The sequence below is a fragment of the Centrocercus urophasianus genome, unplaced genomic scaffold, assembly GCF_019232065.1.
Source record: "Centrocercus urophasianus isolate 14NV4802_14NV808 unplaced genomic scaffold, USGS_Curo_1.0 seq_12, whole genome shotgun sequence".
In the NCBI taxonomy this organism is placed as follows: Eukaryota; Metazoa; Chordata; class Aves; order Galliformes; family Phasianidae; genus Centrocercus; species Centrocercus urophasianus.
In genome coordinates, this window is record NW_024884364.1 from 36864838 (window position 1) to 36884714 (window position 19877).

At 41.5% G+C, this 19877-nt stretch overlaps 1 protein-coding gene across 4 annotated transcripts in view; it reads right to left on the reverse strand.

Moving 5' to 3' along the window:
• PRRG1 (proline rich and Gla domain 1) overlaps positions 1-16230 on the reverse strand; it is a 29462-nt gene extending 13232 nt beyond the window's left edge. The window contains exons 1-2 of one of the 4 annotated variants that reach the window (XM_042810092.1): positions 16173-16230; positions 2132-2181 (exon numbers count right to left, since the gene is read on the reverse strand). In XM_042810092.1, coding sequence (XP_042666026.1) covers positions 2132-2141 — 10 coding nt within the window. In that variant the 5' untranslated portion in view covers positions 2142-2181; positions 16173-16230. Of the gene's footprint in view, positions 1-2131; positions 2182-4975; positions 5083-6361; positions 6575-15639; positions 15713-16172 lie in introns of those variants that run through there. The other 3 variants (XM_042810094.1, XM_042810091.1, XM_042810093.1) reach the window with 3 other exon arrangements.
• Between the last annotated feature and the right edge of the window lie 3647 nt (positions 16231-19877).

The window sequence follows — 19877 nt, forward strand, 5'->3', positions numbered from 1 at the left end:
CAAGGGATAAAACGTAAGGAATCTCATTTCATAGATAGAGTTCATCCTTGAAAAGAGAGAAGAGAAACTGTAACAGCTTCGTACTGGATGCAGAGGGAAAAGGAATAAAGAGGAAAACACAAACAGCTGAAAACATCCTGATTTGAAACTACTGGCTCTCAAGAAGTACATACAATTCCTGCTTCCAAAAACAAGTATATATTTGTACTGCAAAATACACTGATGAAGAACAGCAAAGCTGTTCAAAGCTGCCCAAACATAAAACAATCCAATTTTCAAGAATGGCCAATATTTTGCTAAATATTTCTAAAATACTTTTCTAAAAGAAAAACCACACTCCCCTTCCCACCAATTCAGGATGCGTCTCTCTTCTGTCACAATACATACAAAGACAAAAAAAAACCCACTGAGAAGGCTAAGCCACGTGCGTTAACTCTGAATCTATTTGATAAAAGATCAAATAAGATTAGACCAAGATCAGGAACAGTTTTTGACCTTGTAAGACTAGATAGAACGAAGTACAACATTGTTCATTTGCTTGTTTTGATCTGACATTTATAAAGTTCTGCACACTCATAATTACTTTAAATGCCTATTGAGAAGTCAATAAAAAAGCAGCAATGAAAAAAATACATGCACCGATCAAAGCAATTTTGATGCAGGCACTGACAAATGTAATGATTTAGTAAGAATCTGTCACTTTCTCGTGTATAAAGATAATGGTACCATGTTGCAGAAACCACACTGATTTAGTATTCTGACTGTCATCATGGAAATATTCAGTTATAAAACTGCATAGGAGTGTGGAAAAATCCTCCTTGGGTTGGATGCCCACCTAACAAAGATGTTGCTGAATTCAATGCAGCTGTTAATATGAAACTGAAAACGATTAGGAAAAAATGACATGGTTAGAATAAGAGTAGTATAATTAAGCTTACTTTTTCACTTTAAGATCAACTAACAAATACAAGATAAAGATTGAAACAATCATTTTGATGCTACTCCAGATAGTGCTCTGTGTGTAAACAATACTTGGTTTTTAGCAAAGTTTTTTGAATCAAAAAACTATTAAAAAAACTTAGTTTGACAATATTATTGGAGAGAGTAATTCATCCAGATCAATTTATAATACATTCTCAGGAAAACCTGTGCAAGGTGAAATGCAACTAGAACTAAGAAAAATTAAGCAAGGATGTGCGAGGATAAGTATGTCAGCCTGCCAGCTGAAGATGTCACAACTAAAGAAAACTGACCTCAGGTCTGTAGAGAAGGAAAAACAGGCTGCAGTGGTGTGGGAAAAATATTCTGACACAGAAATGCTGCAAAAGCAAAGTCCATGGCACTGTGGTCACCAAAGCCAGCTCTGTTGAAACTACTGCTGATGCTCCCATTTTCTGTCTCTTTACCAGCACTCAGGGATATAAAAGCCACAAATAGCAGAAATAAGCATTTCACTTGAAATTGAAAACTGAACCTACTAATAAATGTGAATCTTTCTGCTGGTGATATTAATAAAACTATTTGATTTGCACAGGGGAGAGAGGTTGAAAAATGTTTTGAGAATTCACTTGTAAAGCTTGAAAAGCGATGTCTGCAGTGAGATTCTAAAGTTACTCAAATGAGCTTAGGAACACAAACTGAAGGACACAAAGCTGGAAATCAGCTCTGTGTCCTCTGTTCTGCAGCCAGGTTACAGAATCACAGGATGGCCAGGGCTGGAAGGGACCTCAAGGATCATGAATCTCCAACCCCCCTGCCACATGCAGGGCCACCAACCTCCCCATTTAATACCAGACCAGGCAGCCCAGAGCCCCATCCAACCTGGCCTTGAGCACCTCCGGGGGTACGGGAGCATCACCACCTCACTGGGCAGCCTCTGCCAGCACCTTACCACTCTCATACTTAAATATTACATGCAGATCATAATTCTATGTTAGAACAGCAGTACAATTCCAATTCAGTTTAGTGTGGACAAAGATCTGCATGATACGTAACACTAAAATCAGTTCCATTGCAAAGACTTTCATGCAAACTGACTAGGATTTTGAGAGGAGGACAATTCTGGGGGATGCTAATACCTCTTTCATGGGGAACAATACAGAATGCACATTCATCACCAAGTTAAACTTACCACTGTCCATGGTGATCACTGTCAAGGCACAAAGCTTGCAAATATCAAATCTGAAAACGAAAAAGGAAACATCCTGTTGAGTTGTGGATTATGATCAACTTGGGAAAAGTTTATAGTAATACGTGGGAATCAAGATAAATGTTTTGTATCAATGTTGGAAACCCTGTGGTTACGATTAATCTCCATTTTCAGTTGTATCATTACCACATGAATAATAACTTCAGCAGTGTAAGAGTACTATCCAATTAAAAATGACTTAGAAATGGTGAGCACTTCAAATTTTCCATATTCAGAAAATGAAAATATGATATAAAATGGGTGTGTTTCATTTTAAACTGATCTGAAACCTGTTTTACAACTTGAAAGTGCTTGTATCTTACCTAGGACTCAAATTCACCCTGCAGAGAATATGAAACCAACTTTATTCTATGGATCAGATTTGGGAAATCATTCAGTGAACACCTACGAAATCATTCAAAGTCTGTTGCTGATTAAAACAGGATGCATTAAGATCAAAGGTAAAGCAAGACCTGTGATTTGGCAAAAGAACCTGCAATACATTCAAGGATCCCAGCCAGCCCTACACAAACTTGCACGTACTTTATCCACATCTTGGAAGGAGAAAAGACAAAAAGATACACAGCCATGAAACAGCCTGAATCACAGTACAGCCACCAGACAGTCAATAAGAAGCTGCAATGGCTACTTGAGGGGCTGTTTTCAGTTTCTTGGAATCTTCAGTAGTTTCAGTTAAGAAAATAAAAGCTTTAACTGAAGGACAAGAACATTGCAACTATCTAACCAAGTTGGCAGAACATCACATGAGGTTAAAGATTTTTTTACTAATGAATTACCAACTCCTAAAGATTAGCATCAGTTCTACTTCAGAGGTCAAGTTACACATCAACATATCATTCCATATGCATGCCCTCAACCTCCATAAAACCAAAACCTCATATGCAAACATCTCCACTAAAAAGCGCTAACTGTGCACAAATGTTGGCTGCAGCTGCTTCAATAAACAGGGAAAGTTAAGACTTCCAGCACTGATTTGTTAAGCAAGAGCAGACAGCAAAACTTTTCACAAATGAAGCTCTACAAACACTCCCCAGTCTTGTAATAAAATTGTAGGTCTGGGACTAAAGGAAATGTGGAATGGAGAGTACACTAATTTTTAAGCAAGTTCTTCACGTCTCTGCAAAGGTAAATAAATGCAAATTGAATTAAAGCACTCTGAAGTCTCACCACCATGACGTTTGGTGTATCATTTCTAAGCATAGTAGGGTCACAGAAGCAGAGGGCTTATATTCTGAGAGAAAAAAAAAGGTATACAGCCTCCTCCTGCAGCATTAATTTTTCTCAGCAGACCATCCCTACCTATGCTAAGACTCCAAGAAACTGAAAAAAGTCCCTGTAACAGGTATTGCATCTTTCAGGTGTGGTTCTTATGATCCTCAACAGTCCACATTAGATTCTTACAGCAATTACAGATATCTGGAGATCTCTGGAACTAATTATGTCAGTTTTCCTACAAACATGTCTTTTTTTTTTTTTTTTTAAACACTACTCTGCCTTTTCTCCCCATCTCTGTATCTGCCCAAACTTCTTCATTTGCAAGCCTCCTGTTGCCTCTGTGTCCCCACAGCTCATGGCAAGTTTCTTGCCACAGCACCTCAATACAGGCTGAACGAGAGGCTAATGCAGGCAGTGATGCTCTGCTGTTACACAGGGAAACACACAAGTCAAGCCCACAGAACAGACTTTTCCCACCACAGAAAAACTACTCAGGTCACCCATTAAATTTCAGTCCTCTACTCTCTGACATTCTTGGTTCTAATCAACTAAATAGTTCAAAAATTGTTTGGAAAAGGGGATCAGATGCAGAAAAGGACATCAATCTTTTTTGCTTCATAAGCCAGCTAATAAAACTGAAGAGGGTTGGGCAACACTACACATACATCTTGACTCGCTACTGACTCATCTATTCCTTTACCCAGCTTTTTACTTAGGATTTCATGCTTTTCAGTCTTCAAGAACCTCACTAAAGGGAGGACTGGTCTTATGGAAGACACTGCTCTGACGACATACAGGTATACATTTAAAATATACATACATATATATTCACAAACACCAATGCAAGAACACAAACCCCACAGATATCATCTCAGTTGTAACACTAATGCTTAATGTTTCAGGAATCTATATTAACATGTACCCTCCTCTTCCCACCCTCCAAGAGTAGTCTGTGCTGTGGACAGACTGCAATATAGCTGAGCTAATCATCATACTCCAACAGTAAGCTGATGTATCTGACCGTAGACTGTAAAACAAATGATCATTTCTGAATGTTTGACTGTCAGCATTGTGGTAGAAAAATCCCTGAACAAAACAGATCAACAAACACTGAACAATCAGCCATTCACCTCTAGTAGAAAATAATGACTCAGTAGGAAATACAATGAGTTCTAAGGCACACGAGACAGCAAAGGAGGCACACTAAGGCCTGTGCTATTTACCAGCATGTCTGTGCTCAACACCAAAGCGCTGTAGCAATTTACATCTTGAAGCAATATCCCAAGCTGTGCATTTCTTCCCAAATATAACTTAGGTATTTTTCCTCAATTCTGAGTGGTCATGATTTGTACACACTGTACAAGCATAAAAATCAGAATATCGTGTACCCCATAAAATGGGATGACTGATTTCAGCAATGAAAATTGTCAGCTCAAGACAGTGTTTCTGTAAAGTTTTGTTGCATGTTAAAATAACCATATTCTGTTAGCATATGCTCCTGGCTCCATTTTCTGACCATAAGTTCAGTTGAATCATGTGTGTACCACATACCATTAAAGGGCAGAGGATTTAACAGAGTGCACATAAAATCCAAACTACTTTCAATATTGTTGCTCACAAAACATCAGGAAAGGATCCTTAAGCGATAGTATAGAGCAGCAGCTGTATCTTTCCTCACTCAATTTCTCACTTGCTGAATTAACAGGGACTATGAGCACAGGAAGGCCAGCAGGCTCCTCTCACAACAGGGGAGAAATGTACACTCCAGCACACGGGTAGGGAATGGGAGGTGGTTTTGTTCCATTCTGCAAAACAACTCTAACAAGGGATACAGTTGTTAGTTACATAACCTACACAATTAATGAGACTGAGATGCAGTTTACAGCCAGATGCCCCCAAAGAACTACAAACATTTTCAAACTATAAATATTTAGGTTCTGCTGGAGCTTTTTATGTAAGCAAATATATTCAAGGGACACCACTAAGTGAAACATCAGTAGATGCTCAGTACAAAAACAAACACCCCTCTTTTAGGTGCAATGAAACAACCAAAATACACCTGCAGGAGGTCTGTTTAGAAGAAAAATGAAAGCAATAATTAATTACGCAGGAAGGCAGACAATTATGAAACTGTCATTTATTCAAAATGCAGGATCCCAGTTCCACTACATTTGGCTTTTACATCCTTGCAAGAAAATGTTACAGAAGGCTACAACTTTACTTACTGCAATCCCTTCCAAAAAAAACCTTTTTCCTCTGGAAAAGTACACAAAAGGATTTACATGAATTCAGACAGTGGAGAAATATATTACTTTCGCTCTGAGCAGGATGTCCATGCTTTAAGGATATGGGAAAAGGTTGTACTTTTAAAGTTTGATCTGTTGGTAACAGCAGCTAGCCATGGAGTCAGGACAGGAGTGAAGAGAGATTAAACACTTTGGAAACTACCTCTCAGACAGATATAAAAGAACTGTCCCATCTAAGATCACAAAGACCATGGATATGAGTGAAACAGAACTGAAAAAACTCTTCAGGTTTGTAAATGCTATCCAATCACAGCATTATAACACATTACCATTAATTTTGATTACATAGGGATTGAAACCACAGCCTGGATCAGTAAGAGAAGCTTGTATTTAGGGGACTGCCATTATGCCTTAAAATCAGTAAAATATAGAATCACTCCCAGAACTTGCATGCTAAGTACAACTCTTACAGAGCCACATTTGACAGAAAAGGCCACTCACAACTGCCACTGGGCAATGTTTCAGCTGGCTGAAGCTGTAGTCTTAAGCTTCTACCTCAGCTTCATGATCCATTCTGAAAGCTTTTATTATTTTTTTTCCCCTGTTGTTTTAGAGCTGCAATAATATTCTGGCTATTTATTCCCTGGTCCCTGTCAAGCTCCTCCAGTAAGTTAAGACAGCTCTTCCTTACCTTCCTTCCAAAGATTTCTCAACACACACGTTTTGGCGAGCAGGACACCTGTTCAGAGAAGAAATACCGCTTTCCTTTTTGAAGAAGGTTTTGGCTAGTTTCATTGTTTCCAAGCACATTGGGACATATGGGGCAGTTCTTGGGAAAAATGAATGCTGACATAACCAGCAGGATTGACACCCAAAGCTACACAAATGTTCAAGAGACCTTTCTCTTCAGCATATGTAGCAGCAACTCAAACACCCCAAGTTTCTGCAAGCTTGATATTAAAAGATACTGCTACAGGTTAGACATAATGACTCTGCTTTGGGAATTCAAATTTGGAGTAATGAACTTGATAACCCATGTAAACACTGACACAGCAATAATCAATTCCTCTACTTTTTTTTTTTTTTTTTTTAAGGGGGAATGATGCATGCTTACATAAGACCATCAACAGTAAGCTGTATGTTTATCCTGGTTTTGTATTGCATCAGAAACAGTGATACCATATAACGCAATCATTCTAACTTTCGCTCTCTTCCAATGCCTTTAAACCAAATCTGACATTGAGACTTCTTCATGCATTACCTTAAGTGTTCCCTGAAAATCAATGATTAAGAAGAACAGAGAAACCCTATAAAGTTTTCAGTGAAGTACAGATGGGTTTCACCATTGTGGAAGCCTTTCAGTTAGAAGGTGCCTTGGATAACTGCAAATCATTACCCATTTTCACTGGCAGAGAGTAGGCAGTCAACAAGCCTACAGCCTCAGCGTGCACAAACATTTACAAGTTACCAAGACAAAGATGAACAAATGAAAATAGGAAAGTAGCACAGCCAGCACATGGGAGGAGTCTAAGAACATTGTGATTTGATTAACAGCTGGGTCACAAAAAAACACCTATAGTAGAGAACAGAAGAGAACTGAGATTACTGAAGTAGGAAAGAGCAAGAGGTGACAAAGACAAGAAAATAGTTTCAATTACAGTTGTGGTGCTCCCTGATCTAATTACAGTTTAAGTGATGGCTTCCAAATCAAACTCAGGCTGTTAACTACTTCAATAGTATCTACTCAAACTTTGGCCTGAATAGATGGACTCCTTTGAAACCAGTACAGCATCATGGATAATAGCCTATAAGCGCTGCAGATTTATCTCTGTCGATGACTATGCTCACATTAGTCAGGAATGCAGAGCAATAGAAGCAAGTCTAACGAACAAAGCAGTTGGTACTGAGGGCCCAACACTAACACAACAGACATGGTGAAAATCTTGCTTAGCAATCGGTCCGATTTGGTTCCATGAGCTGAAGTGAATACTGTATGGTTGTTGGCCTGCATTAGGTATGGTTTCGGAGCACATTTACTTTCAGCCAAAAGTAATTCAGTTTCATTCTTTTTAAACGATTCCACAGTGTGAACCAAAGCAATGAAAGAGGTGGCAATTGGGAGTTTTGCTTCCGTAAGACACACCTAAGCTGAACCAAATCCAAAGTGCATGACTACAAGCAAAGCAGCAAGAAGCTGTGAGGAAGGAAGCTCTAGATAACATCATTTCTCAACACAGATTCACAGGTTGTTATGGGACAACAGTGAATAGCTAGCAAAACTTCCTGTGGAGCTAGAGAACTCCTTCAACAAACAAGCAGACTACAAACAGATAACATGAAACTCCTTTCAAGCAAGACATCAGTGAATGAGCTGCTAAGTATGAGTAGGCCCAACCCAAACCCTCCATTTCCAGGGCAAAACCTGAAAACACCAAGCTTACCTACAGCTGGAGGGAATTAGAAATTAAAAACAAAAAAACACCAAGCAAAACCAAACAAACAAACAGAAAGATAAAACTACAGAACACTATGACAACAAAAGAGACAGCAAACAAAAACATCAAATCCAAACAAACAAAACACTTCATATCAAAGTAAGAACGGATTTTTTGAGCAGCCCGTGCATTTGTCTCATCTTCAAAAGCTGTGTTCTCCTTTGAGATATCAAACGGTAATCTGGTAAGAATTCAGTCTAGTCAAAGGACTCCACTCTTCTCAAATTCAAGCAGTGTGTTGAATGTACTTAAAGCTAATTAACAGAAACAAAACACTGATGCACTGCATACCACAGAGCCCAATCTAAGAACAAAAAACCCAAAACATCAGAGGTTTTGGTCAGAAACACCAGGGGGGTAAAAAAAACAAAACAAAAACAAAACAAAACAAAAAAACCAGGCACACAGCTAACCCGGTAAGCAGGAGGCAATGCAGCCACCTCCCACCCCTGCAAACACTCCCCAGACAAAAAGCACCCCACACATGGAGTGAAACTTGCAATCACAGGCTACAAATTTAAAATCCGGTTTAGGACTTCCATTATCACTGTTTTCAGTAGCTTTCTCTCCAAAATTTCTTACCAGCTTCTTCAATAATAAAAGGACACAGAAAGTCAAACAACAGTACCTGAGCAAGAGTCCATCCACCAGAATAAATGTTCATTGCAAGAATGGTGTTCACCTCATTCAGAAAAGGTGACAAGACCAAGGCTAAAAAAATGTACAATTTTTCCTAGTTGGAAATCCTTACAGATATTTCTTCCCCAACACTTCTTTTAAAAATCGACCCAAATGTCACAAACAGTACTTTCCTGCTTTTCCCAATAACAGAAACCAGCTGTACAAAATTCAACCTCCAACTGCATCAGCCCGTATCCAATACTCTTCCCAGATGAAGAGAAGAAAGATTTGACAATTCTGTACATTTGAGAAAGATTATCCTCAATTCTCTGAGGCTGTTGAAATTGTCGCACTGCTCTGAAGGTTAAGGAGCAAAAGCAATTCTAAACTAAAGCGATTTTTGAAGAAAAGGGAAACGCGGAAAAAAAATGCTCAGAACGTGAACTTTCATAGCCAAAAGAAACACGAATCATTTTATGCATTTGCTGTGCATGCAATAATTTTATAACTAACCTAAGCCTGCCACTTCATAAAGTTTATTTTGCTCTTCTGTGAAGAAAAGGTGTGGTGAATATTCAGCTCTGTTTGGAAATTGCATTTAGGACATGCTTGGTAGTCCAATGTCTCACACCTCATTTAATTTAAAAAAATTATCCAGAAGCAATAAAAAGTTTAGTGTAGCACTTCACAGAGAAATGTGCAAACAAAGCCTTGTCTTCCAAATATTTATGCACCATCAGCACATTTCCATACAAGTTTCCACTCAGCCTGTTTTCCCCTGAAGCAACGCACATACGATGGCATTTCAGAGCATGTTTTAATGGGATTTTCCAGTCACACAAAAATTAAATTGCACAGAAGTGCCAGAATAATTATAAGAAAGCTATAAATACATGGCTCATCTTATTGAGTTATATGATAACCAGGAAAAATGATAACGGGGAACAACTGCTACTACAGAATTTTTATAATTTTTTTCTGACACATAGGGGGACTTCATAAAAAGAGCACACAAAGGTATATGACACTAGAAACCATAAAAGAACTTCAGCCAGTTATAGGGTAAGTAGCTTACACAAAGCAGAAAATATATCTTTATTTAATATTGCTACTTCCTTCTCTCACAACAGCCACCCTCTTTTTCCTCTTCTCATCAGCATTACTTGAATTTCCATATAAATTAAGCGTGCACACATCCTGACTGTATCTTCTAAAGCATTACACATTTGAACTAGCTTACACACAATCATTCCGGATGATTTACATGTTTGCAGCGTAGTAAAACAAGATAGTAACAAGATGGTTTGGCTTCAGCCATGAAGAGGAGTGAAGGAATTCCTCCTCCCCTCCACCCACTCTCTACTGAAGATCATTGCCCCCCATATTTGGGCTAAGGCAGTTTCATTTTCTGCATTGCAGCTTTACCCAAACCTCTCTATCAGTCTCCCTCTCCTCTTCCACCCCTTCACTCTCGCAGGCTTCTGCAGAAAAGAAGTATAAACTTCCTAGACTGCATTTGCCATTGAAGCCAACCTCTCAGTAAACTAGTTCTGCATCCCCTTTAAGTCCTGACAACAAACTGCCTTTTGTTTACACATCAAGTACCGATTTTCATCTTAAACTGATACAATTCCATAAGAGTTACTAGAAATGCCAAATACTTTAACAATATTTCTATTCAAAGGGTTTTCCTGTTTTTAGATGGCTTTCCTTTAGCAAAAGGGCTTTGTGTCTTCCTAGAGTTTCCTCATGTCCTCCAGTCCAACAATTATACTCACTGGTCCTTTTCAGTCAGCTAGTACACAACGGTAGAAAAATAAAGTTGTATTTGTGGAAGTTTTCCTAAATAAAGCATACTACAGAATCATTTTGAACATCGTCATTCAAGAAAAGCCTGGATGACAAGTTAATTTTGAAATAAATACCATACAAAAGCTTTAAGTCACAGTCTCTCTGTGATCAACCACAGCATAACTCCACAACAAACAAAGCCAAAGAGTTCCAGTAGTCACAAAGCCACCAGTATCAGAGTATAGTTACAAAGAACTTCTGATGCTTTCCAGCACTGAAAGCAGTAGAGCGGCTCCCAGAATGAGAACAATAAAACTACTGATGCTCTCCTGCTTATGAAGTGATTCAGTGCATTACACATTCCGCTTGTGAGTAGGAAGCATGAAAAAAAATATATAAAACAAGAACATTCTGAAGGATTTTGGCTTTAAAAATCAGTTTTAAAAGACTTAGGGCAAGGAAAATTTTACACATTGAAATCAGTTTCACACTGACATGCCAAATTAGCGCAAAAAATTAACCACATTTGAAGATACGATTTATCTTAGTTATGTCAAAAACCCATGCAATTAGGATAAGAGTTAATTGCTAAAAAATTATTTGCAACAGGAAGATCATCCACTGTATTTCAATGCCCAACATTTGTTTTTAGAAGATTCAAATGGTGGGTTTCTCACCCACCCTATGGGCTGTATACCTTCTCCATCACCTAGAGAATGTGGAAAAGGACAGGAATCTCTAATACACACAAAAAGGTCATTGATTTTTTTCTTTTTAATGTGGTAATGCTGTTGTATACACATACAAATGACACACACTACAGAAGTCACTGGAGAATCTTCTTAGGTTTTCTGCCACCAGTGGCTGCAGCTCAACCTTTTGTATTTTCATGTCTATCAAGTCACCTGAACAGAAATTCCATCTAACCTTTGCCCAGAGCTCCAAAAGAATAGCCATCATGAAAACACTTTGACATTTCAGTTTTTCCAAGACAAATGTACACATGATGAGCTTGTAGCTGGGCTTTACAGTTTGCCACAAGCAGTCTTTTCATAAAAGATAAGCTTTCTTATCCTGCTTCTTGCCTGACTTTGTCCCCCCCCAGATTTATTCACCGGTCCTTGCCCCTCTTGGAAGAAATTCCATGGACCAGCCATTCAAGCTGCTGTTCTCCAATGATGACAGCAGAGAAAGATAGTTATGCACTGCTGCTTCACTTAGCTCAACACCAGTAAAGCTGTTCAAGCAGGTTGTCCCTCCCCCAGACGGCCACACTGTCCCGCTTCCTGAGCCAACACAGGTTCTGGCTGGCAGCCCTTCAGCTAATGGAAAGCCTTCTGTGTGCCTGAGTTTGTTTAAAAACAAATCATCTCCTGGTCCAGTTGACTATATAGTATTAGGGAAAAAGTCAAAATGCAAAATTTAACAAGGATGGAGAGGAAAAGCAAGAGCTTTTTCCAAGCAGTAGGACATGCTTAGATCGGCTAAGCTGCTTACAAAGCCACACACTCAGTTCTTCATCCTAAGTCATGCCTTTATTTTGTTGCTGCCCACAGCTCTGATAAGCAGCAGCAGCGAACAGAAAATAGCACAGCGAGTCCATTTCATTTCTGATACTCAGATTGCTCAGCAGCGCTGAAAGAAAATGTCAAGGACTGCACTAATTTCAGATGCTGCAGGGCATTGCTACAGGAAGGCAGGCAAGAGTTTGGTGAGGATACTGCTGTTGAAACCTCTTTCCAACTACAGCGAGAATGAAGGTTAGGAAAAGAATGAAAAGGGAGATGCTTCTCCTCCCAGCTTTAGCAAATGCTTAGAAGTAAGGATCTACAAGCGGAAGTATACATACAGGGTCAGTAAATAGTACACTGATAAGCCTGGCAGGTTTATCCACAAGCAGGTGCAAAAGTTCATGTCTGACGAATGCCACTATCCGGTAGCATTCCTATAAACTGCTTCCCACCGGCAAGATAACAAATCTAAGTTTTCTGAGTGAAAAAAGAATCATTCTTAGATGTTCAATACTAAACACTTAGAAATATAGCTAATGGTAATAGATATTACACACCTGACAGTTCATTTAGAGATACGGATTTAAGGACAAATTGATGTGCCACTGTATTGTCTTGGAAGTCTTAGCCTCAAACGCAAACTCTGTTATATTGGGCTGTGCAAATATGTTTCTCACCTTTTCTAAGTGTATTTCTGAGCAGCTGCATAACTTTCAAAGATGTTTTACATAATCCTTACCTATCAGCTTGGGTAAAAGTGAGCTCCAGCCTAAAACATTTATATATCAGCTTTTCACAAATATACTTCCTTCTAAACATGGCGTGACTTTAGGTAGTGACCACACAGTTTCTTTACCCTGTATGCAGATAGGCTTTGCTTTTGAAATGTTACGAATCATCAGCTGACCTGTGCTACAACAAAACTGATGGTGATCAGATAAGCTCATTTCAGAGCTCACAAACACCTATCAAATTTTACTAAACAAGAATCAGTAAACAGAACAAGGGTAAACAAAGAAAAGTCTGGGTATTGTCAGATTAGATTTCAAAAGGTCAAAGTGTTACTGACATCTAAACTTGAATATAAATAGCTGGCAGGAGAACAGATATTAGACATTAGGTCATTTAGTCCACTCCCTTGCCAGCACTGCATTGTTTTCTACTGCACACTGCAAGTACTTTTGTTTATAATGTGAGAGAGGAAGCGAGGGATGCGGGGAGGGGTGGGGAAGAATGACTGTCTTTGGAGGCTGGAGCAAAAGAAACACTACAGAAACACAAGCTAGAGAAAGGTAGCACCCTGGAAACACAGCCGGTGGGAAATCAAGAGGAGAGAGCAAGGTGGTATGAAAAGCAGCAGAGAAATTCAGAATTGAGCTGAGGGCCTGAAAGCGAAAGACCTTGACAGGACTGTGCAGAGAATAAAATCCTCATCCATAGGAACCAGGAAAAATTGGGAACATACAAAGCAAAGATTTACAGGATTTTTGTATGAGAGGAGTAAAGGACTTATTATTTTTTCCACTACACTCACTTGGAATAAGTGGTACCAGCTGCATGTTGTGTGCTCCCTCACCCACCCAGCTGGTTCTAAGAGCTGCTGGGTTAGGAAAACGACGCAGGGTCAGATGCAGGTCAGACTTATTTTTTCCTGAGTATTATTAATTTTGTGATCTACCTCATCATGTGCATAGAAAGTGGTTAAGCTCTTACAAGGGAAGCAGACCACAGAGATAGACAGGACAACATGAGGTAAAAGATGACAGGAAAAAAGAGCTGCTTAAAACAGCACAGAAAACACAAACATTTCCTAATGGTATGGCCTAAAACAAGCTAATGCTAAAGCACATTTTGTCTGTGATTTTGCCTCAACGTTCCCTCATGACTCTACAGAGTAACATTAAAATGCTGTTTAAGTGTGGGCACTAACTAAACGCATTTTATTTTAAGGGTACCTTTCCAAAATCTGTGAGCTTGATTTGCAAAAGCAGTACAGGTTTAGATGAGCAATTGTTTCTTGAAAGCTTTGCACTTTCACACTCTGAGTATAACAGGAATTTCTATGCAATGAACAGTAGGTTATTACTTAGTGGTTAACTGTAGTTCAGTGTAGATGTATGAGGAGACTGAATTGAAATAAAAAAAAAAAAAAAACCTTTTCATTTGGAACGTTTCAGGAAATGACAATATTAGTAGTTACTGTAGTTGTGCGTTGCTCCTTACCATTAACCAGAGAAAAATCAATGTCACTATGTCCTAATCTCAACACCTTAGGTGTTATTAACAAGATGCCATGCTCTGCTGTTTGAGCTAACACAGAATCTTGTAGCATTACTTGGCTGCAAATCCCTGGATGAACTTGCGTGAGAAAGATAATCCATGTTTTGCCTGGGGATTTCCTGATGTTTGCCAATTCCAAGGAAACAGAAGTGCTCAGGAATCCAGGCTCTTTTAACCTGCTTTGGAAAACAGGCTTTCCTTATCTAGAAGTGAGACGGCTGAACAGATGAGTAAAAAGTCTCACTTCTGCAGCTGTGTACAGCATTTCTATACAGAACTCCTTCACCCCCTCTTTCCTGGCTTCTAGTCTCATTGCCCTGGCAAGCAGTGGGAACTGCTCTCACAAACTCACTCTTCCTGGATACCTATGGCTGCCAGCTGCCTCACAGAGCTGGCCTCCCCCACAATCACTTTATTAACGGCACTCCCTCGTGCTACTGAGGGCCCAACTGGCCACAGCCATCTCTTTGAACGGGGCTGCATATGTCTGCCTGGCTTTGTATACATACATATATACACACACACACACACACACAAAAAAAAAAAAAAGACAGTGCTGTTACATGCATGTTTTCTTATAGAGAAATAAGTAAAGCCCATGCACACGTTAAGCTGTCATAAGCATTCCTGTGGCAGAGCAGAGAACTAGACAGAAGCAATAATGAGGTTAATCAGAAGAAGCGTGAAGGTTAGCCTGAGCCTGTAGCTAATACTCCACGAACTGCTGTATGAACAATGCTGCCAACATGGCGAGAAGACGGGAAATCAGGGGAAATCAGAAGCAACGGTGTCCAAAACAAGTCTAAGGCAAGGATCTTAATTTAGAATTCCAATACCTGTGTAACTGTCCCTCTCCTCAGACTCACAGTACCACAGTTGTCAGAAGGGACTTCTGGAGCAAATCTAGTCCAACCCTCTGCTAAAGCAGGCTCCCTACAGTAGGTCACACAGGAAAGCACTCACGTGGGTTTTGGATATCTCCAGAGAAGGAGCCTCCAAGCACATCTCTGGGCAGCCTGTTCCAGTGCCCTGTCACCAGCACAATAAGCAACTTCTTTCTCATGTCTGTATGGCACTTCCTGTGCTCCAGTCTGTGCTCATCGTCCCTTGTCCCCTTGCTGCACACCACTAAACAGAGCCTGGCTCCATCCACGAGATAACCACCCTCCAGGTATTCCTCAGCGTTATTAAGACTCATCCATAACAAAGAGGTAATCCAAAGCACGAGCTTCCCAAGCACCTCTTTCTTCCTGAAGCCTTCATCCCCTTACCCACTGGCTCCGTTCCTCTCGGTTTTGCTCCCACCCCAGCCAACCCCAGTCGCAGCTGGGAGGATGCTGAGGCTCTCTGCCCCCTCCAGCTCCACGTCCAGAAGAAGGAGACGCTCTCCCGGCAGCGTTAGGCTCAGCAGAGCTCCACCAGATCCCCGGTGCAGCGGCCTCCCAGCCCCCACTGCTTCTCACCCAGCACTGACCGAGTCTTTGGGCGGCTGCTAGAAGTGAAAAAAGTTTACAGACGGATAAAGCTCCTTGTTGTGCTGCTGCTTCTCCCCTCTAGAAAGAACTTGGCAGTGCCGGGAAGGACAGACTCCCTTCCCAGCGCCGAGCACAGAATCCCGGCGGCTCGGCGAGCCCCACCACCCGCAGCTGCAGGGGAAAGAGCGCTGCCGACGGACCGCCACGCGTTCCGACACCAAGCCCGGCGCCCTCGGCAGTCACACCAACACTCAGAACTCCCCCAACCCGCGGCCACCATCTCCCCGCTGCCGTCCCTCCCGACCCCCGCAGCGCTGCCCCTGACTCACCGCTGCCGCCCGCCCGGCGGTCGCTGTGCGAGTGGCCGAGCGCCGCCGGCCGAGCGCCGCTGACTCCCGCACTGCTCCGCGACTCCCCGAAGCTCGGCGGTGCCGGAGCTACCGCGCATGTGTCACGGGACTCCCCGTCCCGGGCACAGGGGGGCGGGGCGTGCCCAGGAGAACCCCGCCCACAGGGCTTGGCGCGGGGAGGAGCGGCTGCCAGGCAGCTGACGCCTGTGCGTGGATGTGGCTTCGTCTGCTGTGTGTCTCCCGCCTGGCAAAGGCGTTTCACGGGCTGGAACCCTAAAATCCTCGTGTTACACCCTGAAAATGAATCACAGAATCATAGAACGGTTTGGGTGGGAAGGGACCTTTAAGAACATCTCGTTCCAGCCCCCTGCTATAGGCAGGGACGCTTCTCACTAGACCAGGTTGCTCAAGGCCCCATCCAGCCTGGCCTTGAATGCTTCCAGGGAAGGAGCATCCAGAAGGATGAAGGAGGATGGTTCTGTTTCTAGCCTCACACCCAAAGCTAGGATCACGGTGGTGGTGTTTGGTAGTGCCTTCCTTTTCACCTCAGTGATTTACAGTGATGTGTATACAGAGAAAGGATAAAGCTGCTCAGAAGATTCATGTTGGATTAATGCCTGCCATCTGACTGGAACCGCACTGCTATCAGAGCAGAGGCGTGGTTATCAGTGCTTTAGAAACAACTTGCAAAAATGGCAGCTGGGCTGGCCGGGAGGGAGGCTGGGGTCAGAAGTCAGTGTTCCCCTGAATGGCTCTTGACACGGGACATTGAGATCACCAGGATTTAAACAGAAGGGCTTTCACAGAATCATAGAATTCTTAGAGTTGGAAGGGACCTCTGAAGGCCATCGAGCCTGTGTCCCCTGCAATGAACAGGGATGCCACAGCTAAGTCAGGTTGCCCAGGGCCTGATCCAGCCTTACCTTAAAGTCTCAAGGGATGGGGCATCAACCACGTCACTAGGCAACCTGTTTCAGTGCCTCACCACTCCCACTGTAGAAGATTTTTTCCTTATCTCTAACCTAAATCTACCCTCTTGAGCTTGAAACCATTTTCCCTTGTTCTGTCACCACAGACCCTACTAAAGAGTCTCTTCCTTCTTTCCTGTAACTCCCCTTTAGATAGCGAAAGGCCACGACCAGGTCACTTCAGTGCCTTCTCTTCTCCAGGCTGAACAGCCCCAGCTCTCCCAGCCTGTCCTCATAGGAGAGGTGTTCCATTTCTTGGGGCCATTTTTGTGGCCCTTCTCTGTATGCACTCCAACAGGTCTAAGGACTTTGAACTTCTTAGAAATTCAAATTCTCTGATACCATCAGATGCAAAACACCTTGGGTATTTGATAGTTAGCAAAGACCCTGACAACAAATGGCCATTGGCTGTATGTTTCACACCTAGCTGAGTCTGTCAGGTCTGTCAGACCTGAACCTTTAGAACTCTCAGCCACTAACAATCCACCCTCCTCCAAACCAAGAGCAATTGCAACAGTGAGACCAACTGTATTGTTGCATATGTTGTCAATTCTTGTGCTATGAGGATGTTGGTAATGAATTGTGCTATGAAGAAGAAATTCAGAGCAAACTATGTTTAGAACAAAAGATGCATTTTAAATTGTGCAACTGTAATTTATTTTGCCATTTATTTGTTTTCCATTTCAAGTTTACCTTCTGGTGTAAATCATCAGAAGCTCTGTTTTGAGTTATAGATGCATAATTCACTAACGTAATGATTTATTTATTTTCAGAAATGAAATTGTGTGGTGTAATTCATAAGGATACCAATTAGGTTCAAACAACAGCAATAAAAGACAATTCATGACTCAGCTGCAACTTTAAAAATATTCTACTAAATAAATGATGAGAAAGGTACAAATTTTAGAAACTTTGTCCATCTTAGAATATTCTTCTGAATGACAAATGGCCTCAACTTTGTAGGAAAACAGCACCAACTAAAATTTCCATGGTTTGAACAAAAAGTAGTGGCAAACTCCTAGGTTGCCTGAGTGTAAGATGCCTTCCTCAGGATGCTTGCATCTGATCTTTTGCATTTTCTTGTAGGCAGCTGGGATCAAAAGGTGTCCAAAAGGGCTGGGTTTCTCTTACGATCTGCCACAGCCTAGCAGACACAGACTGCTTTAATATCTGGAGCTCACACGTGTGTGGATGACTCACGGAACTTTGATTTGACTCCTAATCCCAATGCTGCTAAGGTTGGCACATCTTCACTCTAGGGCTCAACATTTTCTTCAGTGTCTTGGCACCTAATTCTGATGCTTTGATCTGTGATGACGAAATCCTCTGTAGGAATTTCCCCTTCTCTATTATTCTCATTAGCAAAGATATCAGTTTGATTTCTTCCAAATAGCTTGGTGCAAATGGTAGATAAAATAGCAGACTCCCCAGGAAGTAGCTCTTTCACAGGAAAAAAAAGACACATGAAATCTGATCCACAAACTCGAGCACAGTGAAAGGGTCAGCTTTAACAATTGTTAAGTTCATATTGAAGGAATGAAGGAATCTCTCAGCCAGGTGCAACTCTGTGGATGCCTGGAATTCATCACTTACCCTGCAGTTTGATTGGATAATGGAGACAGGGCAAATCATGGTAGGCTAGCTTTCAAGCGGTCAAATATTTTCATCTACCTTTCTTTGGAAGGCGGGTAATTTTTCTGTAGTAATTTATAAATACTTGCCACAGATTGTTTGAATATGTAGTACTAGACCATACAATTTTAATTTAATAGCAGTTGATTCAGAAATAACTAGAAAAGTCTATAGATAAAAAATTCCTTATGAGAACTAAGAGACAATATTTAACTTAGTAAGTACTTTCTTTCTTGATTCTAGATGCATTTCATAGTTTATTTGTGAAGGCTCAAAGCCAGAATCTCCCGAGGGCAATGGAAAACTTAAAACAGACTCTTTGATCAGAGTACAAGAAATGTCACAGTTAGATTGGAAGAGAACAAATTCTCGTTGAGTCCCGAGTAGAAGGCATTGCGGAACCTTAGAGCTGTGTAGACTTTTTCTTCAGAAATCATTCATTTTTGAAGGATATCGTGTAATAATGAGCTGGTAGAGGTATCTCAGTTCCAAGGTGGAATTTGCAGACAGAAAGAGATGTGTTAGTGGAGGTAGTAGATCTACTGTTTAGGTACCTTAGTAGGATTTCAAAACAAATTCAAATCTCTGCTCATCTAGGGCATCTATTTGCATTTGGGCCGGAAGAACCCCAGGCACCCGTACAGGCTGGGAGGAGTGGTCCTTGAGAGCAGCTCGGCAGAGAAGGACCTGGGGGTCCTGATGGACGAGAGACTGAACATGAGCCAGCAGTGCGCTCTGGCAGCTCGAAAGGCAAATGGGATCCTGGGCTCCATCAGGAGAGGGGTGGTCAGCAGGGACAGGGGGTGATCGTCCCTCTCTACTCGGCTCTTGTGAGGCCCCATCTGGAGTACTGTGTCCAGGTGTGGAGCCCTCAGTACAAGAAAGACATTGAGATTTTGGAAAGGGTCCAGAGGAGGGCGACTAAGATGATCAGGGGGCTGGAGCACCTCCCCTATGAGGACAGGCTGAGGGAGTTGGGCTTGTTCAGCCTGGAGAAGAGAAGGCTGCGGGGTGACCTCATTGCAGCCTATCAATACCTGAAGGGAACCTACACCCAGGAGGGGAGTAAACTCTTCAAAAGGGC